Source organism: Tinamus guttatus, unplaced genomic scaffold (assembly GCF_059628265.1).
Source record: "Tinamus guttatus ecotype Peru unplaced genomic scaffold, ASM5962826v1 Tinamus_guttatus_pri_ptg000117l, whole genome shotgun sequence".
Classification (NCBI taxonomy): domain Eukaryota; kingdom Metazoa; phylum Chordata; class Aves; order Tinamiformes; family Tinamidae; genus Tinamus; species Tinamus guttatus.
This window is the reverse complement of record NW_028288651.1, coordinates 591,457-616,450: the sequence shown is the minus strand read 5'-3', so window position 1 is coordinate 616,450 and position 24,994 is coordinate 591,457. Positions and strand designations below refer to the sequence as shown.

The 24,994-nt window shown below is 37.7% G+C and overlaps 1 protein-coding gene across 5 annotated transcripts in view; it reads left to right on the top strand.

Annotated features, from left to right (window-relative positions):
* ZCCHC2 (zinc finger CCHC-type containing 2) overlaps positions 1-24,994 on the top strand; it is a 39,846-nt gene that overhangs the window by 6,422 nt on the left and 8,430 nt on the right. For 2 of the 5 annotated variants that reach the window (XM_088521329.1, XM_088521328.1), the window contains exons 2-11: positions 2,361-2,472; positions 5,386-5,462; positions 7,885-7,956; positions 11,178-11,290; positions 13,163-13,257; positions 16,908-16,991; positions 18,378-18,435; positions 20,487-20,625; positions 22,032-22,096; positions 23,020-23,114. In XM_088521329.1, the coding sequence (XP_088377455.1) occupies positions 2,361-2,472; positions 5,386-5,462; positions 7,885-7,956; positions 11,178-11,290; positions 13,163-13,257; positions 16,908-16,991; positions 18,378-18,435; positions 20,487-20,625; positions 22,032-22,096; positions 23,020-23,114 (910 nt within the window). The remainder of the gene's footprint in view (positions 1-2,360; positions 2,473-5,385; positions 5,463-7,884; positions 7,957-11,177; positions 11,291-13,162; positions 13,258-16,907; positions 16,992-18,377; positions 18,436-20,486; positions 20,626-22,031; positions 22,097-23,019; positions 23,115-24,994) is intronic. The other 3 variants (XM_088521330.1, XM_088521332.1, XM_088521331.1) reach the window with 3 other exon arrangements.

Below are 24,994 nucleotides of genomic sequence, written 5' to 3'. Positions count from 1 at the left end.
AGCTACAAAACTGTCCTAGGTCACAAGAGCAGGCAATTTTTAAAGTGCGCTTTCACCTTGTTTCACTTTCAAGGAGAAATGTAGTTAATCCTCTAACCAGTCCGAGAGATTTGTGTGATTACCAAATTAATTATCTGGAAAATCATTTGGGACCACTCACATTTTTCTTCACTGTATTTTAATCATTATCAGCAGAACAATTTACTGCAGGAAATCTTACATATGAAAGTCTTTCAAAATTTCAAAATTTCTCCTTTTAAAAACCCCTAAAGTTGTTAAAATTGGTGTCCTTCCTCATTTCAAGTTCGATATTACGATCAGAATTTATTAGAAATTTGACATATGATGTGATGCTTTCGTCAGTAGAGGAGTTTGCTGAGAAACTCTACTGAATGACTAGAGATTGGCGCAGGTTTTATACTGAGGAAGCAAAACATGTTCTGTGTTTAAAGTCAGATTGATCTGAAACCTGAAATTGTTAACACTCAGTGTAGAACACAAAGTATATACTTAATTAGATGAAATAGTAAAATGTTTGTCAGTTCCTCAGACAATCTGTAGTACAGTGCAGAGGCACATAAATGTGTCTCTTAATTAACTTAGTGCTGCTGTTGCAGAGGTGGTGATGAAACTTGGATTAGCAGCAAGCCCAGGCCATGCTTGCTGCCTGTATACTCATGCAGATCCTAAATGACTTGTGCATACTATACTCTAATGGGTTGCCACGTTTCTATTCAAGATAGCTGTTTTAAAGGTGGTTTAGGAAAGTCAAGCAAGCTGTAGTTGAGACATCTTTAAAAGTCAGAAGAATTAAAAAAATTGCAAGGGATTTTTGAAAACTTTTGACACATCTATACTGCCTGTTGTGCTGGTCTTGAGCCCTTAGTACCAAACAAGATAAACAGACTTGCCTGCTGGTCTTTCTCATCAAGAAAAAGAAATCTCTCATTGATATTCTGGTGCTTATTTCCAGAATCTCGTGCTTCCCATATTTCAATATGATAAGAATACTGTTTGAATTTTTACCTTTTTCCTCTGCTCATCTTCTATGAAAGTCTTCTAATGGAAGAGTTCACATATTATACTGCCTGTTACAAGTAAAAAGAAGTGCCCCACTTAAAATAGATTGATCCAGAAACTCACTAGTAACTACTGGTATTTCCTAGTTCTGTAGGTTTTTTTAAGGTAAGCTGTAGGCATGATTTAAGGCATCTGTTTAAAGTAAGCTGTAAGGCATGTTTCTTTTTAATGTAAGCTGTATTTTACTGGAAACATGCGATTTTACTAGTCAGCTGGAAAGAACAGTTACATTTGAAGTCATTGCAGATTTTAAAATATTTCTGAGCGGGGGTTGGTTTTTTGGGGGGCAGGGACAGAGAGTTTTTTTTTTTTTTAAGTGATGCAGTCAGTGATGCAGTCACAGAAGAACACATGAAATAATACATTAATGTTTTATTTCAACTTGGAAGGAGTGATACAGGTGCTAGAACAAAAGCAATTCAATTGCTTTTCTACCAGGTTATAATTCGTTATTTAGATTGCTCCTTGTTTTCATACGCTGAGAGATCAGTTATTGGTAATTTGACTTCTCTGAATTCCTTTCTGTCCCCTCACAGGGCATTGTATTAACACAGTAGTGCCTCTTGGCTTTAATTTTGAAGTCTGCATGCAAATGGGGGGAGGTTGAGCTTTCAGTCTGGTCCTTTTCTCTGTGGAAGAAATGGTGTTTGCGGCAGCTGCTTGTGTTCTCAATGGTTAGCTAGTAAGGGGAGCATAGATTTGGCTGCTTGGACCATATGTCATGATAGACTGCCAAGCAGTTTGTTTATGATTTCCTGTATAGAACAAATCGTGGGCTCAAAGTAACCCTCTAGGCAGGAAAAACAGATTAACTATCCTGAATGCCATAATGCAAACATACTTCACATGACACTGGCCTATACGTAATATTCCTGCACTTGGTAAATTTGGGATTAAAGAATAAAGAGGATATGTGAAGAGCAGGGCTGGCCAGTTGAAGATGTAGGACATGAATATAATTGGGAAGAGTATGTTAGAATTCAGTGAGCAGATTATTTCACAGGTTACAACTGGAAAGAGTTCATACCAACAGTAAATTAGCATTGAAATTCTGAGCTAATCTTCAGTTATCCACCTTGAGATATTCTAAAGGTCCCTTTCCTCCTCTTTTTAAAATAAGATTAATGAGACATTGAAACTTAATTGATGAGTGCTACTTGGCCGCTGTCAAAACTTTGGCTATTCACCCATAACTTTTTAAAGATTTGTCTTTAAGAGCAAGCTTGGATAATATGTACTAAAGTTTCTTTTTTTCTTCTTCCTCCTCCTCCTCAATTTAGAGTGACTTTTCCCATAGTGACTGCATGTCGAGTACCGAGACCAGTTTGTTGGAACGAACCACAGCACCTCATGATGGATTACAGATGGCTTCCCGTAGGTCTCAGCGAGAAGGTGTGTAGTCTGAGGTTTCTTTTTTATTATTACTATTTTTTATTTTGAAAGTTCATCATTTTGGAGTGGTAGAAATCTTTCATTTGTCCGGATAAGAAAATGCAATGATGGATAAGCGTAAAAGCTTCTCTGCTACCTACTTGGTCTATTATTGCAAGTTGTCACAAGTTGCAAACTGGTAATGACTGCATGCACTGAAGTTGATTGCAAATGGGCTTCTTCCTAGAAGAGAGATGGCATTTGAGAGAATTCAAGAAAGCTTAACAGGATTGTATTAATGTTCTGCTTTTTGAAGAAAAACTAAACATGAAGATACTGTGAAGCAGTGAATAGCTTTTGCTGTTTGATTCAGTTTTATGACTAGTCTTAAACACAAAAGAAAAAACGTATGTTGCGGGTTCGGTAGATTCGGAGCTTGGAGAAGTGTGAGGCTTTCTGTAGGAAACCAAGCAGTAAGTCATCTTTTGGCTCTGTTGGGGAGAAGAAGGGCAAATGGAACTCTTCTATACAATTGTCAATACAGTTTTTTCTCTTGGAATAAATGAGCATTATTGAAGAGATTTATTCTTTTATTCTCCAACAAGTTTAGCAAATCCCTTCTCCAGTCAAAATTAGCCTATGCTGTCCCACAGATAGTGAAGAGCTGGCAATTTGGGAAAAACTATTGTTTTTCATTTTTGTCTTCATGAATGTCCCTTTGTCCATACTGCAGAGGTTTAATTACACTTCCAAGGCAGGCAATTTTAGAGTTTTAATTCCTTTGCAAAAATTGGAGACAAAGATTATAGCCGATTACAGACAACAAGCCAATTTCAAATGCCTTTAGAGAATTTTAAGTGCCAAGCATCTATATTCACCGATTAGAAACACAAAAGAGAGACCATCATTAGCAACACTCTTGAATGATGTAAGAGAAGAACAGAAAAGTTGAGCAATTGAATGTAACAAAGGGCTTAAATATTACTCAGTATTCTTATTACTATAGTTAGAAACAACAGTGAAAGTTCAGAATGATTTTTTGATATTTGCTATATAAATACATGACAGAAAGGGAGCTCTTGCTACAGAAAGCTCATCACTGGCTTAGAAATATCTCTGATAAAACATGTTTTTTATTCTCAGTTCTGATATATCTGGTTAGAAATAGCTCTGATTATAAAACACCATTTTTTTGTTCTCAATTCTGATTTATTTTTTTTTAATTTTTAACTGACAGTTTGGATGGAAACAGTGTTACTCATATATGTGTGACACTGAATGTATGTGTTTGTCAAAGTAGATCTAGAGGTGTAAGACTCCGTATTGGCATGCATGTGAAAACATTTTGTTTAAAATTCAATTATGGAAAGAGTTTTAAAGCAGCCTATTGAAGCCGGAAATAGGGTTGTACAGCAACAACACTGCAGTTATCTGTTGTATTTAATTTACTAAGCTTAAATATTTAAAAGCAAACAAAACAAAAAAGCTAAAGAGCTATTCTCAACTGAAGTCATGGGAACCAGGTTTCTATTACCTTAAGAGTATTAGCTGATGAGATGCATTTTAACATTGTTAAGAAACTTCAGTGAGCCAAAACTAGTATTGTGCCTTGCTCCTTTTTCTAACAGCGCATTTGTCTACACCAGACCTGTAAAAATTAAGGTCACTAAACATTTGATTTTTCATGGTATACAGATGTATGCTTTTACCTAGTATCCTGGGCTCATCTCAGATTTCTTTGGTTATGGAATAATGAATCTTCTTTAATTGCTAAATGCAAACCGACTGGTGTGTTTACATGAGGATTCTGTTTTTATACTTGAAACATTTTAAATTAATTGCATGACTTTAGCTAATTTCCTTCTTATCTAGCTTATCTGCAAGAATAAGCTTTTTAGCAAGCATACACAGGACGCCATACTTCTCCATATACCCCATGCAAAAGTGCAGTTAAATATTGAGAGGAAAATGTCATCTGGTAAGACAGCAGAAATTAAAAACAATGTTTCAAACATATTGAAGGGAAGAATTGATGGCGTTGCGTTGATAAAGAATGGTTTTAGCTAAAATTGTTTGCATTTCAAAATGAGTTAATGATTTTAGAGGAATAAAATTCTACTGAATTCTTAGGGGAGGAATAGAACAAAGGAATGAAAACCTCATCTCAGCTGCGTGATGATTTTTCTGAAGAATATTGTCTGAACAGTGTTTTGCCCTCAAAGAAAATCCCCAGACCCTGAAAGCCTTGCAGTACCATTTCTTAGAAATTAAAGCCAGAATTTGTCTGTTCTTAAATACAGTAGACTATGGGGAAGGAGCTTTCAAGTACTTCGAAGTACCTGCCTCCCTTTCAGTTCAATCTAAGAACATTCTCTACAGTGTGATGGCAGTAACTTCCCTGATCCTCCATTTTCTGTTTGCTGATGTTCACTTCTGTCTCCTTCAAGCCTTTCCTAATGATTAATGTCTTCCACCTTGATGCCTTTCAAAAACCTGGTTCTTCTGTCATAGTTTACCCTCACTGCTACTTGGTGTTTCAGAAGTGTGGAGATGGAAGACACTGTAACTGGCTCTTTTGAGCATTTGTTACTTCTTGGAATAGAAACACAATTTAACTTTGTTTAATTGTCTTTTTGCTTGTAGCAATTACAAGGCCTGTTGTTCTGTGTATGTGACGTTAGGCCCAAGTAAGCTCTTGGGTAACGCTCAGATTCTCATGATTTGCAATGAAGCAGTTGTAGTCAGGCCAGAAAAGTACTTGGAGAACGTGGCTCCCCCTGCCCCCTGCAGTTTGTTATAGTAAAATAGCAGCTGAGAAGGAGTGGGGTTGTGAGAGTCGGTAAATAGCATATGGTGATTCTCAGAATAGGTAGGTAAAGGGATGCATTTTCAATATGCAATTTTAGCATAAACTGTAAACTGTTTTTCTTTTAGCTGTACACATTGAGAAGATAACCCTGAAAGGAGTACCAAGAAAAAGGGCTGACAAACACTTGGAATACACATTCAAAGTAAGCAAATAACTGCCAAAATTGTAAATGTCTTCATGATTTCTGTGAATTGCAGAGGTAGATACAATTTGGTTTTAAATGCCTGCTCAGAAGATATTATTTTTAACTGCAATTTTTAATTGCATTAGGCTGTTCAGAGACTCTTGAAGTTACTGTATAATTCTCTTGGATTCCTTCTTTTCATGCAGAGCAGGTGTTTTCTGCTCTTGTGGGCATAAGTTGGGGAGGTAAAAAGCACCAGCTGCAGCCAGGTATTCGAAAATACTTGAAGAAATGTTGCTTTTGTTGGTTTGAGGCAGACATTATAAAGAATTGTAGTTTCATTCCTAAAGTGGCATAGGAGTGCCGTTCTTGTGTCTGTAGCTATGTACTGCTCAGGGTCGTATGGCTATCAGGATCTTTCATGATACTCTCTTTCGTGATTGTTTGCCACAAGAAGTGCTCTTGTGACTTCTGTTAAAGCTGCTTTTTTTTTTCTCTTTTTAAAGAAAAATGGAAGAACAAACTTAAAACCCACAAATTTGAAGGCATACCCGGTATATTCTTTATACCTGATAGTACCTAGAGGCAACACATCAGTGAGTTTTAAACAAATCTGAAACACTGCTTGCTACTGGTTTGGAAAATAAACTTTTAAGTATTGAGATCTGGTATTAAACACTGTAGATCTAAATAGCTGTCAAGGCTGTTGGCAGTGATGCTGTAACTGAGTCAAAGCAGTAGTTTTCTTAGCAAGGACTGACTAACCTTGTGAGTCATTTGGCAACTAGATACAAGAACCTGGTAATATACCTTGGACATAGTTAAATCTTACTATTGTCTCTTCTATGCGTGAAACATGGTAGCTGGCTGCTTGAGGTGGCTCCTGGGAGTTCTTTGGGGATGCAGGCTAAATACGTTATTTTAAGATGAAGATTTTTCTGTTGATTGTGGAGCTTGTTATTTTATCCTCTGAGTGTGTGTAGGTGACAGAATCCTGTATTTTGTGGAGTTAGGAGAAGCTTGAAATGAGAGTTGAATTTACATTTCTATTCCTATTTTTAAAGTATAGTAGTGCCAGCTGATTTTAAATCAAGCCTTAATTTAAAACTTATTTTAAATTCTTCAATGCAATAATAATGTTGCCTTTAGTCTTCAAATTCTTAAAAATTAAATCACCCAAACATCTGAACTTTATCACAGATTCTTTTGCCTAGTAAGCTATAAACTTGCTGCTAAGTAAGAAGCACTAGCAGGTAAGAGAAGTTTGTCCAGAATGCCCATATACTTTATTAATATTTAAATAAGGTCACAAAACTCTTTTGGGAAGCTAGCATGTAGATGGATTTGACAGTGGTTTTAAATTTCTTTATTAAAGAGAGAATGTTGGGAGATATTTTGAGAAGCATTTGAGTAAACTTGAAACTCTTCCACATTAGTTCCTTTGGGGAAGAGTTTCCTTTTCTCATCTGTGTGGCTTTCCCTAAGCAATGTCTTTTTAAAATTGTAACAGGAGTTAAAATCATAGCCTCCCATCTCAGGTCACTAAGAATAGCAGCTAATAGGCCTTTCTGGGATCTAAATTGAAGGTAGTTGGTGGTTAACATTATCCTATCAGTTCCTTAGAGTAAATGAATGTTTATAAATTGCCATGTACACTTACATTAGCAGGATTTTCCCATGCATGTAATGGGAATCTTAAGCTCAGAGGTGGGCTTAAAGCCAGGCAGTGCTCATCTAGCCAAGCTTACATCTTTGCTTTCCTCAAAATATGCACATGAGGGTTCTGTTTTACTACCAGCATGCTGTGTCAGAACAATAAGCTATTGAAATGCAGATGCAAGAATATAACAAAATGTTTGTTCTTGAGTAATTCCTTAAGTAAATTGCAGCACTGCTTATGGATTGTACCCTGCAGCAACTTTTATATGACTGTGTAAGATTCCAGCATGAGGTAGATAAAAATATTTTATAGATAATATGACTCAAAAATCTCTTTTTATTAATGATAACGATGTGCTGAACTATCTAGTATATCTAACCTTCAGTCCTTTGCTCTGGTGCCTAGATTTTGGAGATAACAACTTTTGTTTGATACAAGTAACTATGCAGGCTATTCACTATCTTTTGGAGTCACTAAGCAGCCATCAGGGACTCTTTTGCATTCATTTGAATTTTACCCTGACATATTTATCCACAAATATCATTAAAATGGTGATCTTAAAATGTATGTTCAAAATTAGTGCGTGTCTTTGAACATGTGCAGTATTCGTCCAGTTTTTCCTGTTCCTGTTTCCTCTTTCGTCCAGTATTTATTTAGCTGCTTGTGTTGCATATTATACTGATGTGGTCAGAACTATAGGATTATTAAAATCCACTAACTAGTATGATTTTAGGAAAATAAATATGTAATTTTCCATATTCTATTCTTTTTCCTTATCAGGTAACCTGGTCGGATCTTTCTGTGACATGTGTAACAAAAACGCACCAGGAGCTTCAGGAATTCCTGCTAAAAGTATGTATTGCAGTATAAAAGTAGTGATATATGCCAGACTTAGGATTTCCGAAGTAATAGAGGAGGTTCTAGGATGTAATGATTTCTGGGATGTAACTGCAGAAACAAAAGCATGCTATTAGAGTCTCGTACCTCAAAATTTCATTGAACATTTAAATCGTGTATATCATGATATTAAATTGCAGAATATGCTGAGCAGCTTGATAGGTGAAGCTCAATAGAGGGTTTGTGGTATTTGCCAGCAAGGAGTGGGGTCTGGCTCATCTCAGACTGTTCATATACCTATGGTTTTAACCGAACTGCCATAAAAATATCATTTTTAATATTAACCATGGAGTTAAAATATAGGTACAAGCACTGCTTATTTGCTTACCGGTGTCCATATTAGGATGATCTGTGGAGAACCATTCGTTATTTTTAATTTTTGAACATCATAGTTTGTAATTTTATCATCGTCATCTTCAGTAAAAGACGACATGCATGCATTACACGTGCGTCTGTGGGGGTGTACATACTCTTCAGAAAACAGGAGAAGCATCCGTGTGTAGGCCCCAAGAATACAATGACCTTGAATTGTGTGCTTCACTGCCAGTTTCTAATGTTTTGGGTTCTATCTATTGTGGCAGTTTTTACATGTAAAACCCTTGCTATTCAGAGCCTTAATGAGACCTGTTAACAGGCATGTTTTGATAGCACCTACTGTTTACATAATATATATTTAAATTCTATACAATCTAAAATTAATTATGGTTATCTTGATAATATTAAAAATGAAGTGGTTGATTAAGAAAAACTGTTTTCAGCATTCCTATCCTCTTTTATATCTAATATACTTCAGAGGGAATGGCATGGTACTAACAGTGTCTGTGCAGATACGGCAAGTTCATCCGCTGTACGTTACCAGCTGTACGTTGCCTGCATTAGACATAGTGTCTGCTTATAAGCAGTGCTTCGTTCAGTGAAAGAATGACAGCGCTTTGCTCTTGTACCTCCGGCAATATTAATACTAAGCTGGTACTCTGGATTAAATACATTTCGGATGCACAAGAGGAAGATGCTGTTGTAAATTCCTTAGTGCTCTTGATGGTAACTGATGGGAGATGTTAACGGGATTAGAAAGAGCACAGCCTTTAACTTGAGGAACAGCATTGCTGTTATGGTTGTGTTCTTTTAACTGCACCTGTTTTCTTTAGCAAAACAAAGAACTAATTACATCAGGTTTTGTGTACTCTTGTGTTTTATTATTGGAAATCAGAAGTGTGAAAAATGTTTATTTTAGGAAATACTTTTGGCTTAAATGTTGCAATGTGCTTTACTAAGGTAGCTTTAAAAAAAAAAAAATCACATAATATTTGTGGTTGGAAGGGACCTTTAGAGATCATCTAGTCTGGGCCCCTGCTGTGGAGGGGTCACTTGGAGGAGGCTGCCCAGATTGAGATGGCTTTGGAATCTCTCTAGGGAAGGAGACTCCACCTCTCTGGGCAACTTATTCCAGTGCTCAGTCACCCTCTGTTCAGACAGAACTTGCTGTGTTTAAGTTTGTGCCCATTGCCTCTGGTCCTGGGCACCACTGAGAAGGGCCTGTTCCCATTCTCCTTACACTATCTCTTCAGGTGTTTAAACACCTTGATAAGATTCCTCCTCCATCCAGGCTTCTCTTCTCCAAGCTGAACAGACCTCTTGGCTTTTCCTCATATGAGAGATGCTCCAGACCCTTCATCCTAGTGGCCCTTTGCTGGACTCGCTCCAGTAGTTACTTGTCCCTCTTGTGCTGGGTGGTCTTGGAGTGGACACAGCTCTCTGGATGTTGCCCCCCTGGGCTCCCCAAGAGAGGGGAAAGGTCACCTCACCCTTCACCTGCTGGCAACGCTCTTTCCAGCACAGTCCATTGGCCTTGCTGGCCACACAGGCCCCTTGCTGGCTCCTGGCTAACTTGTTGTCTGCCGAGAGCTCCAGCTCGTCCTTGGCAGAGCTGCTGTCCAGCAGGTCACCCACAGCCTGTCCTGGTGCCAGAGGTTGGGCCTCCCAGGGGCAGGGTCCTGCCCCTGCCTGTGTTGAACCTCGTGAGGTTCCTCTCCACTCCTCTCTCCAGCCTGTCCATGGTCCCATACCGGCAGCGCAGCCCTTGGGTGCATCAGCCGCTCCTCTCTGTCTCGTGTCACGTGCAAATCTGCAGATTTGCCCGCCCTTCGCCCAGGTCACTGAAGGATAAGTTGAACAGGGTTGGACCCAGCCCTGAGCCCTGGGTTTGGGGTGTGTTGTTAGTTCTGGGCCTCCACTGAGACTCTGTGCCCCTAATCACGACCTTCTAAGCTCTGCCATTCAGCCAGTTTTCAGTTCTCCTGGGGTTGCACATGGGGATGTTTTGGGTGTCAAACCTTACTGAAATCCAGACAGACCACATGCCCTGGCTGTCGGGATGGTATTTCTGCCCTATGAATGTCTGCTGACTACTCCTGATCACCTTCATATGTGTGGAAAATCTGTCCAAGATGAGCTGCTCCATCTTTACAGGGATTACAATGAGGCTGACTGGCCTGTAGTTCCTGGAATTCTCCTCCTTGCCATTTTTGAAGATAGGAGTGACATTTCCTTGCTTTCTTTTTCTTTCTGAATGAGAACGTCAGAAGGCTTCACTTTGATAGACTGATATTAAAGAGTCACAATAATTTATAAATTTTCAAGTTAAATGTAAATAACAGCTAGAGAGGGTCTTGCTATTGAGTAATCTCAGTATTGCTTGCTGAAACATTCTATATTTTTAAACTTGAAATAGTCTCCTTTCTACTCCTGTTTCTGTGAAATAACTTAGTTATATGATGTGGTGAGTGATCAGTCGCAGTGTATGCGATCAGTCTTTCCTAGTAAGTTTTACATTATTTTCAGACTTGATTTCTTTGTGTGAGATTTCTACAGAATTAAATACAAAAAAGCTGTAAAAATACTGAAAAAGAACGTAGTGTTGGTCAGTTTTTGAATTTTGTTATTTTAAGTAAGTTCTGAAAGCTTCATACATTTGAATTTGATTTGAGGATTTACCACACGGTGTTCATTTAGCAAAAGTGATTTACGATTATTTGTTGTGCCTTAATGTGCAAATTGTCTTATTCTAACCGGAATGGTATCACAAAACACTCTGCAAAAAGGTATAAAGATTGATGAACAAAAATATTCTGAATATGAAAAATGAGCAGTTGACGTTTTTTAACCTGTTTTCTCAGCTTCCAAAGGAACTGTCTTCTGAAGCATTTGACAAGACTATTTTAAGAGCACTAAATCAGGGTTTTCAGAAGAGGGAAGAACGAAGGCATGCTGATCTTGAGCCCATAGTCAGGTAAATATTTTAGCAAACTACTTGAAATGTGTCACTGAAACAGTGATCAAACTAGTTGACTTTGAGGGGCAGTGGAAATTCTGCTATGCGGACACACTTCATGAGAGAAATTTGAAGGCAATGTGGAAATAGATACTTAAAACACTTACTAGAATTGAGAATCTGATATTTAAATTCAGGAGCGTGCACTTTTTAAAAGATATAAACAGTTAGGAAAATGTTTGTCCTGTGTCAGCATTGTATGGAAATGACTTCAGCAAAGGTCCCACGTGCATCGCACAAGGGTGATATATTTTAAAACTAGGCATCTCCAACAGTTTATGTTTTTATTTTAAGACAGGATAGAGTGAGACACACAACATAATTCAGAAAAGATTGAACATTCATAATAAAACATGTATATAAAATTAAATGCACTTCAGAGTTGCAAGAAAATAGCAGGGAGACTAATAACCTGTTACCTAGTGATTAGGACATGTGCTGGGATATAGGACAAGTGGGTCAAATCCTCTAAGAACAGCAATGTAGATCTGAGTGTGCCTTGTTTGTTTATTATGGGCATCTTTTGTTAAGTTCTTTCCCTTTTGTAAGGTTTGCTTAACCTTGTTCTAAAATACTTAAATTATTGAGCAGTTTAAGGAGAGTGTCTCTTGAGTTAGGGCACATATTAAAGTAATCAAAGACTGCTTTTCAAACTGCTGCTCTGCATACTGGAGGCATTTGGACTGAACCTTCTCAGGTTTGGGGGTTTTGTTCAGTATCTCAGCTATAGAAGCTTCTGTGTGCCTCAACCTCCTGCTTCCCAATTTGCTTTTATTTTGACCAGTGATGTTAGTTCCTTATTGGCTTGATTGTCAAGCGAAAAAATACGTCTGTGCAAATAGTTTGACTAATAAACATTTAGTTCTTAAACAAACTGTTTAAATAGGGATTGATTAATGGAATTCATTTCTATAACAGAAGATGTTTGTAAAGCCTCATTGCAGAATAATTGCAAACCAAAGTGATTCGCTGGGGATCTTTTGTACTTCTCCAACTATGTTATAATATGAAACTATAACTTACATTTTACAAACTTTGTTGTGACTATTCTGGAATGCTGTGTGAATGCATAGCTAACCTTTTGACAATAGCATTGGTATATTGTTGTTTTTTTTTCTTCATAATGTCTGTTCAGGGTAGATTTATTTTTATTTTAGGGTCTTAACAATATGCCTGACTACCAAAATTGCTCCTCCACATCCCCAAATAGAAGAGGGTGGTTCTTAATGACAAGCAAAACCTGAAAACTTGGTACAGGACTTCAAAACCATTCATTTCTGGCCTGTTTTCTTACTTGAGGCGGATAGAAATTGTCACTGACCTCTTGAACAGATTCAGACCAGAAAAAAAATGAGAATCCTAGCCTTTATTCTTAAAACTCAAATAGTGACATTATAGATGAATACAACTTCATATGTAACTAAATAATATATTTAAGGAACATGTGTCTGACTTTGAGAAATTAAACATATTCTCAATTAAAAAAAAAAGTTAAAATATAAGGTCCAGTGATTTTCTGACTGGTCCATATTCCTCTTTGTTAACGTTATATATGCTTAAAATATTCAAACTGTGATTGTCCAAAAATTTTTAATTAAAAACAAAACCTTTATCATCTTTATCTCTTGTACTGACTGTAGCACAACATTGCACTAGCTCTGAACAACTTAGCATTTACCACTGTGTGTACCAAATGTGGAGATTCAAATGTTCCACCCTCTTGGAAGTATGTATTTTATTCCTAAATGGTGCTATTTTTGTAAATGGTAACATTTTTTTGTATTCAAACAGAATATTACTTAAAATGTAACAAATTAACTTTAATTTCAGGCAGCTATTTTCAAATACATCACAAGCTTTTCTGCGGAATCAGAGAGTGTACAACTTCTTCCAATCAATTTCATCAGAATCTTTGCATACTCACAGTAAGAAATGTCTTAATATTGCTTATGTAGCAAAGAGATTCTCTAAAAGCTGTTCTTTCTGCCATGTCTTACTCTGTTTGCTTGTGTTACATTTGTCTTTATTCACGTTACATTATATTCTACTGCTCCCATGTGAACTCTAGAAGGAGCAGTGAATAATTGCTTCAGCAGTAGATAGCCATGCTTTTCGCAGTGGGAGCATCAGCTTGGGCTGTTCGTTCTTCTCTCTGCCATCATGCTGCTAAAATAGATAATAATGAGTTGAGTGCATGCAAATCTCTAAATGGCTCAGATTTCCCTGACTTGACTACCATTCCACCAGGTGGGCTAGTGGTATTGAAGAGAAAGTGAATATCAAGCCATATATTTTTGAGCATTTAAAAATTGTCAGTTAAAAGCTCAAAGCATTAAAAGAAATATAGGTTTTCCTTCACGCTTTTTGTATTCAACCTACTGCTGCTGTTCTGAATCCTGTGAAAATTATCGATGTTGCTGTTGTAAACTTTGGAACAAAAAGCTTGAGCTGACCCCAGAAAATCACATCTGTTTTTTATTTGGTTTCTTTTGTAGATAAGTGTTTGTCTTGATACTTAAATTAACATTGTTTTGGGTAGACAGGACACAAATGACAGCTGTGCCTGCAGAGCGCACAGAGTCTTGTTCAGAGAGTTGGTCCTGTAGTCCATTTCCTTGGTGTACCTGTTGCTTGTGGGTTATAAACTGCTTGTGCAGCCCAGGCCTGGCTTCCTTGTAAGGATGTGTTGGGTCGCAACCTTTGTTTCTGATGAAACTTTTCTTCTTTCACTCCTTGTTGTATGATGACTAAGAGACCAGCTGGCAGTATAGTCTCCAAGTTGCAGAAGGTCTCAGCTGTGTTTTGGTTAAGTCACAGCTTTCACACAGACTGCTTATAAGCACGTGGCAGAAAAGGGAGGAATGGCACTGACATCGATTTCATATATTTGTGATAAATATGCTTAATTTATTTCTGTGATTCGGTGAAGGTCTTGTGTCTAGTGGAGAAGTTGTAGATGTCATCTTGTGATTTTTTGGTATGTCTTGTATGACAGTTTAATGAGCAAGTTAACCCAATGAAGTTCAGAGTGAGTGTGAAACTGGCAGGAATTTACTATTGTGCAAACTTTTGGCTTGCTGATTACATTGAAAGGCTGCATGATGAGGAAATAGGTTCCAAAGTCCAGGAAAGTTCGCACTACTGAACAGGCCAGTCATATAGGATCTGTGTATTTTAGTCTGTATACTACATCTGATTAGGAAAAAGTTGCAAATGAATTGATATACATGATTGCAATAAAAACCAAACTTTGACAAGTTGGAGAAATGGTCTCAGAAAGAACCAGTGCAGGGTTCTGTGGCAATAGACTCAACTGCACTTGTGCAAAGCAGAGTGTCTGCAGGGTGGGGAGGATAGAAGAGAAGGTTTGATACATAGCAGTTCCTCAGGAGGAAGCAACATTATGGTGGGATCGTAAATTGGAAATAATTTGTGGAATGTATGAAATCCTTCTTCTGTGTTGGTGAAACTGTGGTTGCAAGTTTTTTTTTGGCAGTTTGGGTGCACAAAAGTCCGTAAGTATTTGTCAGATCTTGAATGTGTGTGATAGGATGAGGAGCTTAGTTGTTTAAGCAGAGAATGGAGAAGACTGCTAGAAGATAAGTCTTCAAACATCTCAGAGCCAGAATGGGAATGTTCTGTCTGGACCGCAGGGAGAGCACTGGACCTAGCTTGCTGTGCAGAGGGCTTGGGTGCCGGAGGGAGGTTTTGGGAGCTAAGGGAGATGAGAAGCACAGTGGGGCCGGGCCCTCTCGGAGAGGGCACAGACTCGAAGTGCGGAGCAAGACTGGGGCAGCACGAGCGAACAGTATACGGGTCTGCAGTGATGAGGCAGCTCTGAGGTCAGACTGGCGGGGTGAGGAGCAGCGAGGCCCCAAGTGCAAGAGCCACATACCTCAGTCACAGGCCTCAGCTTCAGCAACTCCCAGGCCCATAGGTGGGAGCCTGAGGTGAGGCCTTCCCCAGCTCGTTGATCCAGGGTTACCAAACTCCCCCAGGTTGGAGTCTGGGTGCAGGTGGGTGGAGCTGTGGGAGGGCAGAAGAAGAAACTGCAGAGCCCAGTACTGTGTTCAGGCCTTGACCTTGGGCTAGATATTAAGCAGTTGTTTGGAGAGGACAATTAAATAGTGTAATAAACTTAAGCATGTTTGCTTTGCCCTTGAGAAGGGGGACTGGATGACCTGCCTGAGATAGCTTGTTATGCTTTCTATGGTGCAGGCTGTACTAAGGAAAAAGTAGTCACTCTATCCTTTGCCAAAGTCACCATAATTGAGCAACTTCTGTGTATATATGCATTTTTTCTATTATTGTTATTAATGATCACTATGTTTTTCTGGGTTTCATGTTTGGTATTTCTGAAACCTTATTTTACAGCATGATTAAATACTTAAAATTGCAATTTGGCTTATTCAGAAAATGGTGAAAGTAGTGGGGAGAAGTGTACCTTAAGAAATGGATCATTTTTCCTAGCTGGATGTTTAAACCTAAGCGCTTAGTGGCCTAGATTGGTCTTGAGTCACTATTAGAGATAAAATGTGTATCTTTGCAGAAACAGGTACATATTGATGTTCATTCATGAAGTATTTGAACACTTTAGATATGATTTTAGTAAAAACTACATGGAAATTTGTGTTCCATTCTCTGTAGTAACCATTCAAGTGGAGGCCATTTCTACCTGAAATGATGGTTGGATCTCATGCTGAATAATACATTGAACAAGCATAATTATGTATGTTGCCATGGCTCCAGTAAGCAAAACACAATTAGCTCCCGCTTGATTTATCATGTTTTGTTTTAGACAAATCTTAAGGCTGGAGCTGACTCTTGGTTCCAGTGAACTCTCCTAAAGCGTTGTCGGTTGGTGCTTGGTATGATTAATGTGGACACTATTCAGGAGGAGCTTCCTATCACCATTTCAAGCCTCTGAGTGGCAGCTTTCAAATGCTTTTACCTTTACCAATTTGGAATGCTTCAAAGTAGACTCCTAGAGTTAGATTCATTACCATACTTAGCCCTCTTCGAAGGCATGGTAGTGGTATTTTTACAACAAAGCTGTAAATATTACCTTTGTTTCTTTTCCCAGCCCTTCTAGCAAAAAATAACAACAAAAAAAGTCTGCATCAAATCTGTGTTTGCGTAACTAGAAACCTTTGGCCCAAATTAAGTTTGCTTTGACAGATGAATGATTTAATGATGGGGGAGTATAAGCTGTCACAGAAAATTTTCTAGTATAGTCAATCTCCTTCCATTTCCAGTCATAGCACAGAAAAATGAAAAATCTCCACGACAATATAATAAGAATATTTCTAATATTGTAAGCATAGTGACAAGCTTTTAAAATTGCAGCATAGCTTTATTTTTTGCATGCTCTTCTCTTCAAAATAGAAGTATCTCTATAGACCCTCTACTCTTGGAAATGGTCTACTTTGAAGGAGATGATGTTTGAATTATTGGCATATAAAAAACAGTGCCTTCAGTCTTGCATTTCCCTAGCTCCTAGTTTAGTGCAGGCGTTCAGGAACTGTCCAGTTGTTCAAGATCTATAAAGTTACTACGTAAACTTTATTCTCTGCAGGTAACTTACAGCCCTCTTTGAAGATGGTTAAGGCACCAGAACACTTCAAGGAGGACAGTTCAGAAGCTTCAAGTCAGGAGGAAGGTAGCTGTGTAACCAAAGGTGGTGGTTCTCTGAGGAATTTTACCACTCAGTTTTTGGAATCATTCAGTTGACTGATTTATTTATTGGGACAAAGCTGAGAGATTTTGATGAAATGTACTGTGGAAATGAACAATTTTTATATACTTTCAGAGGTTTTTTTTTAGGGGGCTGCTATCTAAGCAATGGGGTCGGTGGAGGGCTTCAAAGCAGAAGTTCATAGTTGTGTTGAGCAGCCAGGAAGGTATGCTTTACTATTTACTTATACTAAAATAATGCTTGCAGTTTTTTGATATCTCTACCCATTCCTCAATTCCGAGGGTGCAAGTTGAGTGCAGCATTTCAAAAGTTGCAGTTCGTTTTGCATAAATGTATTAAATTTTGTCCAGCTTTAGTTGCACTCTGAAAGGTCATTTATATCTTCCTCCTCATAGTCATAACCTTTGTCCTTCTTGGTACTCTGACTAGTTACTAAGGTTTCTAACTGTTTGGGACCGCAGGAAATGTTGATTGCAGTCTGAAAGCTGCCGTTTTCCGATCACCTTGAAAACAGTTTGCATGTAGAAGCAGCAGCCTAGTGGATGGTCACTAATTTTATTCTGAAAGGAATGTCAAGCCAGTTTTGCAATGTTTCCAATAGCAAAGAGGGCATGAGTTTGTGATAGGTGGAAAGGATGAGAAATGGGACTGATAAACGAACACAGACCCTTGGGCCTTTGCATTCACTTTTGCAGAGCGACACCACTCTTAGGCTTTTACACAAAAATAACTAAGAAGTTTCAGAAGATCTTGTATACAACGGATAAACCATCTTTAGCTGTTATTTTAAAGAACTGGGTAAACAATGTTTTCAGGGAGCTTGTATCTTGATTGAAACAGTGACTCTGATGTCTCACGTGATGTGTAATTTGTGAAATTTGAGCTTCAGAGTGCAGCACTTCTGTGTAAGACTTATCTTAATTCGCTAGTTCAGAGCTTCTCAGTGACAGACTTTTCAGATAGATTTTGGTGTGTCAGAAAAAAATGATGGAATTCTGCGCTCTTTTGACTGAATCCACCTATCCTCTTTCCTTCCCCTTTTGAGGATGCTTATGGGATAATGTTCAATCATACAGTTAGTCTTTCGAATGAAATATAGTGGTAAACAAGTGTAGAGTGTTTTGGTTCCTGTTTTTTCGTTCATTCTTCTGAGAAATTGCTGTCTCTGTGAACTGATTCTTCATCTATACAACACCTGCTAATTTCAGCAATGAAAAATATGCCTAGTATTTTGAATGGTTATGCCTTTCATTAAGTGTCTTAATGATGGAAAGCTGAAGTTGCTGTGTTGATTGAAAAGGGGATAAATGGGAATTGCTAGTGGAATTACTTTTTTTTTTTCTCTCCCAGATGTAATGCAACACCCAACAGTCCACAAGAAACATAATGGAAAAAGTCCTGTTGCCAAGTAAGTAGTAGGATGTAATACGGCCACACTAGATTTGCAAATGTCATTCATTAATGCTTTGGGAGTAGGTGTTTCCTTCTAGATTATAACTTGTTGGTGATTTAATTTATCTCTATTAAAAAGGTCTGTCTAGTATAGAGAAATTCAGCGTTAAAACTCTTGAGAATGTTGCAAAGATGCTATTTGTAAACCTTTAGGTCCAGGTCATTTGAAACTTTGCCCAACTTCATGAATCTTTACTGCTTGAGTTGATGTTTTGCTTTATGATTGTAAGCTGGTCATTTACACATATTTGCATTTTATATCTTTTCCATGTACCCCACCTTTCACATGCAGACTCTTCCAGTGCTCTTGATTCTCTTTCTTTCAGTAGCTTCTAAGATTTTCCTATAGGAAAACTTTTTATTCCGTTATATAGCTAAAGCATATGTACCTAATTTTTTAAGTCTATTTTAAGCAGAAGTACCTCTTAATCATGTTAAATTAGTTTATATATGCTTTTTTTTTTTGGTTGTAGGAAATCTATAACGGCAATTCATTTGTTAATGTTTCTGGTTAAGAAACATTAGAAGTGTTTGTAAACACAAACTATGCTAAGAGTAAAAATAGGTATTTTACTGTGATTTGCTGTTCTGTTTTGTACCTAGCTACTAGAAATCTATTAATTCTTTCCTATTCATATCATCTCCTCTTCTTAAAAATATATGCATAATATAGGTTTTAAAGAACAGCAGTGAATGAAATTTGGTATCTCTTGAATGTACACACACACGTGCGCACACACACACACGCCCACGCACGTATGTGCTCTCACACACACTTGTTTGTCAAGTCAAGAACAGATCATCTCAAGTGATGTGGCTATATTTTAGGTAAATGTGTATGTTACATCTGCTTGCCTTCTGTTTTTATTCAGTAGGGTCAGCCTTGTACTTGAAAGGGTCTGGAGACTTATTGTAGGCAGGAGACTGAATATGTGAAAAAAAAACTTAGAAATATTATAATTTACATGAAGTGACTGAAAATTTGGCAGAAGATTCACTTATCGCCATTTGGTAGAAGTGTCCACAGTGACCTTGCTTGCATTAGTGCAGTCATGGACTTTTGTGTGTCTCTATTTAGACCTTCTTGGGTTCTCAACATTTGCTTAAACTATTTTTGAATATTCTTTCACACCTCTTCTAAATAGTTTGAACACTTACTTGGGGGGTATTTGTCAAGTAGTTGCTGGAACTTCGTGTTGTCTGTAGTGAGCTACATTTCTGTCATCATGGAAACTGAATAACATCTCCTGTTGCAGTTACGTTCACGTATCTTGACCAGTCCTGAAATAAAAGTCACTTTAAAAGTAAATTTTCAGTATTAGTATTTTCCTGTGAATTTGAAAGCAGTATCTGTTTCTTTAGCCTTGTCACCAGCAGGGCACATTTTTGAATGACAGATATGCTCTACTGTTTATGTGCCCTACTGACTTGTCAAATTTTATTATACCCCAGCACTCAGTTACAAGTCATTTCTGACTGGCCGCTGCAAAGAGAAGCTTTGGTAGAAGGCATTATAAGGCCCAAAGTCAATGCCAAATGTGGCTTCCTTTTTCCCAGCATTTTCTAAAACTGAATTCTGGAATAATCGTTACAAAATACTTCCAACTTTATTATTCATATTGAGGAAAAAAAAGTTTCTGAACGTGTTTCTATTTGGAAAACTTTGCAAAATCAGAGGTAGGGAAAAAAAGCAAACAAAAAAAATCTTTTGTGTAGAAATAACCATGAGAACTTTTCTCTCAAGTGCTGTAACATTCTGGATTTTATGTCAAATTATAGTAGACAAATGAAAAAGGAAACTCAAGTGTCTTCAGATCGTTAATCTAACTTCACTGTGCAAGAGCTCTTGTAATTTATGTCTTCAAAGTCTGTTAACAATTCATGTTTTCTTTTTCCTGAAAGCAAATCTCTCATTTCCCAGCATGATGTAAAAGTTTGTACAGTGACAGGAGGAGCCTGCAACTTTGTTTACGTTGTCATACTTTTTTTTTTTTTTTTTTTTTCCAGCAGCACTAGCAGTGCAAAATGTTCTTCACTGGATAGCCTTAACATACAGCACTCTGAGCAAAATGGGGTAATAGACTGGAGAAGGAAAAGCTGTATTGTCCAGCAGCATCCAGAGCACTGTACAAACCTACTTGACCAGGTGGGTTGCTGTTTTTCTGTTTAAAGCAGTATTCTGAAACACTGGAGAAGACTGTGAAGTACATATCATTGCATTTAGCTTTAAAAGATGAAGAGCAGTACTAAAATTGCACAAATAAGTGTCCAGGTTCAGATTTATAGTGGTTCACTTAATTACCAAAATCAGAACAGAATTTCGGGAGCCCTAAAGAATTTTTGTGTAATTGTGCACAACAAACTATAAACTGTATTAACAACTAAACTACATTAATGCTGTGGTAGGGTCAGCCAGTTAAATTTATCCATTCTATCTTATCCGCATTACACAAGCAACTTAAGTGTTAATCTTCGCAGAAAAAGGTTATCGGTTAGATGTTCTGTGAATTTTCAGTCTTTTCTGTAGTCAAATTTCATATGACTATAGTCAATAAGAACAAAGTCAACAAGATAAATAAAACCAACTACTGAGGTTAAGAGGAGAAAGGTTGTTATTGTTTTATGTGAAAAACCTGGAATGTTATCGTTGCTCAGTACTGCTTCTATTCCACATATGGAATTTGTTAATTGATTTATATGTGGGATGTAGCAAGCCAAACAAAGATAGATTCTTCATTTTACAAAGTAGGGTAGTCAACTGAGATTTATTCCGTGAGAGTAAAAGGTAGACTGCATCACAGCTTAAAATATGCAAACTTGAGGCAAGAAAATTATAGTCTGTTAGAGCAGAGGAAAAACTACTTCCCATTTAAATAATGTGCGAATACAGCGTAGCCAGAGATTACTTGTGACTGGTCTTAGCTTTTACTCCATTGCCAAATAGGAGATACTAATAGCAGCCAGTAATAATATTTAAAGAATAATGTGGATGCTGTATTTCTTTCTAATACACTTCTAGGTGGTATTCTACAAACTTCAGTTTAGCAGCAACCTCCAGTTCAAGGCTGGGTACCTGCTTTGTCACTATGTGAGCAATGTGAAAATAATTTGCCGCATGTACTTTTTTTTCCTCTCAAGCATTAAATAATTCCACTTAAATCAATAAATTCGGTAGACATAAGCCTTGTGATTAACCAGACAACTTCTTTTCAAGGAAGGAGTTGTTAGGGGGTACTTGATGAACTGCATTTGTTTCATCCTCAGCAGGAAAAGGCCCGTAACATACTCCCGGCATCCAAACTGTGATTTGATTCAAACATTCTGCATATTTCCAAGTAGTCATTTGCAGTGTCTTTTGCTGATAGTGTCGTAAATGCCAGACAAGATGCATGATTCTAAAGGTCTGAATGCTTTGAACAAGTAGATGCTTGTATGGTTATAGCACTATGAGTGCATTAGTCATGGATTCATGGATGTTTAAGTCTAGAAGTTCTCCTGCTTTTTGGATGCAAAGTTTGCTTTCTAACTGATATCTCTGTATTTTCTACCTAGCATGCAGGGGAAAAACGAGGCCTGACTACAGTAAGCAAGAAGAAAGGAAAGCCACAGCTGGAAAAGTAGGTTTCCAATGAAACTAGTAGTCTAGGAACAAAGTATAATGCTTTCAGTCTGGTAAACAGTGTGTGCAATGCATCAGCTTCTTTGGTTAGCTACTGTAGAACAAGATATATTGTGCAGCTAGTCTACATAAAAATAGTTATTTTATCATTTGAAAAGGAGTAACATGAAAAAAAGATCAGAATGTAATTGTAGGCAGCCATTTCTCAAAATGTCAGTTACCTTTTAGCAAAACTAAGAAACAGAAGTCTATTCCTAGGAGATATGGAATTGCCTTTTTTTTTGTTTTGTAATTATCTGAAAGTTAAAAGTTGTAAAGCTGCCCAGAAAAAAAAAAAAGAAAGGTTGACTGCAACCTTTAACATTACTCAGTGAGTGCCAACTGAAATAGTTTATTAAAGATCCTTGTCTATCAGAAGAGAGCTTGAGAATTTCCTATGATCATAATGATCCTGCCTGTAAGGAAGTGAAATCACTTACACGGTTGCCTAGTCTGTCTAATTCCAAGTTGATTTCTTTTCTCTTTTTTTTTTTCCCCCCCCCCCCGTTTGCTCTTGTTGCTCTGTAGCCTATAGAGTTCTGTAGCTTTTTTGCTAACCCATCCCATGCCTCAGTTGCATTCATGAACTCTGAGAAAGAAATATAGGGCCAGCAGCACCTTTTTTTTTTTTTTTTAGTTTTTTAGTCAAAGTCTTTAGTAACATTGGTTGCATTTTAATTCCTGCTATGTTGCACTATTAGCCCTTACCTATTTTTTATCATTTATATTTATGTCTAATTATATATATACACACACGTGTGTGTGTGTGTCTATTATATATATATTAGTCCTTGTCCTTCTTTACAATCACATTATTTTTTCCTGTATTTCTGGTTATTTTGCCCACATTTTAATAAAACATATGGAAAATTATTTGCACAGGGAGAAAACAAAGAAAACTGACTGTCGGTTGAATAACAGGACTAATGGAGTTAGAGTTGCAGCATCACAGCACATCCGCACAGGGACAGCAAAAGGTAAGACAGGGCTCAACCATTTGTAAGAAACAGAGGTTCTGACTTTGACTTATTCATTCGTTCAGCAGTAAAGGAGAAATTGCAGCTCTGCAGTCTCTTTGGGAGTGAGTCAGCATGCTGGCTATCTACTCCGTGCTTTGACATGCAGTTTAGAACATATTGGACGTTTTGTCTTTTGTAGACAATTGCTTAGGCTATGGCTCTTTTCATGCATAATTGGAAATGTCGTAGTAAACCATTGGTAAGTTGTCATATGTGAGGTGGCAGTTGGCTTAAATAGTCAGTGTTAGGCTACTAGTGTTCTACTATCAGTTGCAGCCTTGCCTCTCCCATGCTTAGTTCTCACTGAAGGCAGCCAAGAAGGAATTTGCCCTCTATACTGCCGATCTGGGTGAGCGTTCAAAGCACTCTTAGGAAATACCTTGACCTGTTCCTACTTCTCCTTGAAATGTACTCTTTATCAGGCTTTCATTCTTTCTTCTCCCAGCTTCTCTGAAACTTTAAGAATTCATAGTTCAAAAACTTGACAAAAATAGGGCAATCTTAGAAAGTTTTAGTTGAGAGCTGCACAAGCAGAAACCAACTCGTAGGAGAGCTTGGCCATATGCATATCTCAGGTATTCCTGTGCTTGTTGTCTAGCAAAGCTTAATGAGCTTTCATGGAGTAACATAACTTTAGGAAGATGAGCAGTTTGGTATGGTGTAGTGCACAAATGGAACAGGAAGGCTTTGCCATAGAAGCTGTAATCCACTCACTAACCACACATGCTGTACAGATGTAAGACTGCCTGCCTGCTGATGTTGGTTACTTATGGCCACTCTGAGAAGGAACCGTAACCCACAGAGCCTGGAAGGAATTAAGTCATCCTCAGAGATGTGTTTTCTACTTGGTATTTGTGTACAAACATCAGAATATCTTCTGTTATTTCCCATTGAAGATGTAGTCTTTAAAGAAAAAATCAGGTTGCAGTTTGAATCTCTGCCTCACTTTGTATTGAGGCATGATATGAAATGTTCTATTCTGACTCAGTAATTCTTAACTACATGTTTTCTTTCACTTTTTCTGTCTATTTTTAGTTTTTTTCTGAGTCATCAGTTAGTTACCCTTGTAATTCGAAGACTTAATGCTTTGTGACTAACACTTTGGAATCCTGTTTTCAGTGATTTGAAGCCGATGTTGTTGCTTTAGGTCATATTGGATATTCAAAAATGCTGGTTAGAATTGTTTTACCAAGTAAAGGTTTAATCAGGAAATGGTTTCAAGATTTGAACAAGGAAGGCAGCCTTTTAACCATTTACCCCAACCCAGTATACTTGCTATTGTGTTCTGTTTTCATCATGGATTTTTACCAACCAAGGTTTTGGGCTTGGGAGGCGGGAATGGGGACGTGTTTGGTTACTGACGCTGCCTTAAAGCTGGCCTCTGGCATACTTGGTGAGGGGATCCATCCATCTTGCTCCTCACCTCTGAGGCTGAAATTCAAAGTCCAGTTCAGTGGCCAGAGCCACTAATAGGATGTAAACCCACCCTGTAATCAGATTTCCAGCAAATGAGTTTCCCATGAACCCATTTAGAATTCAAAAAGTAACTTTCGAATTTAACTTAACTTGAAAGTTGCTTTTGTCTTTCACTTCCATTAAATGGGTTTTGTTAGTTCAGTTTCCTTAAACCCTGCTCTGAAAGAGTTCATTGTGAACAGGCATGTTGTTTTCATCTTAGTTGCTGAGTTAGCTTTCAATCTTTGCCCGTGTGATAAAAGGAGTACTCCATCTCTTTCAACATAGATATTTGATTCATGACATCCAGAAAAACTTACTATTGCAGTGTAATTCGCTGTAAGTTTCATAAAAGCTATTAAGTATGATTATCATTGTTTAGA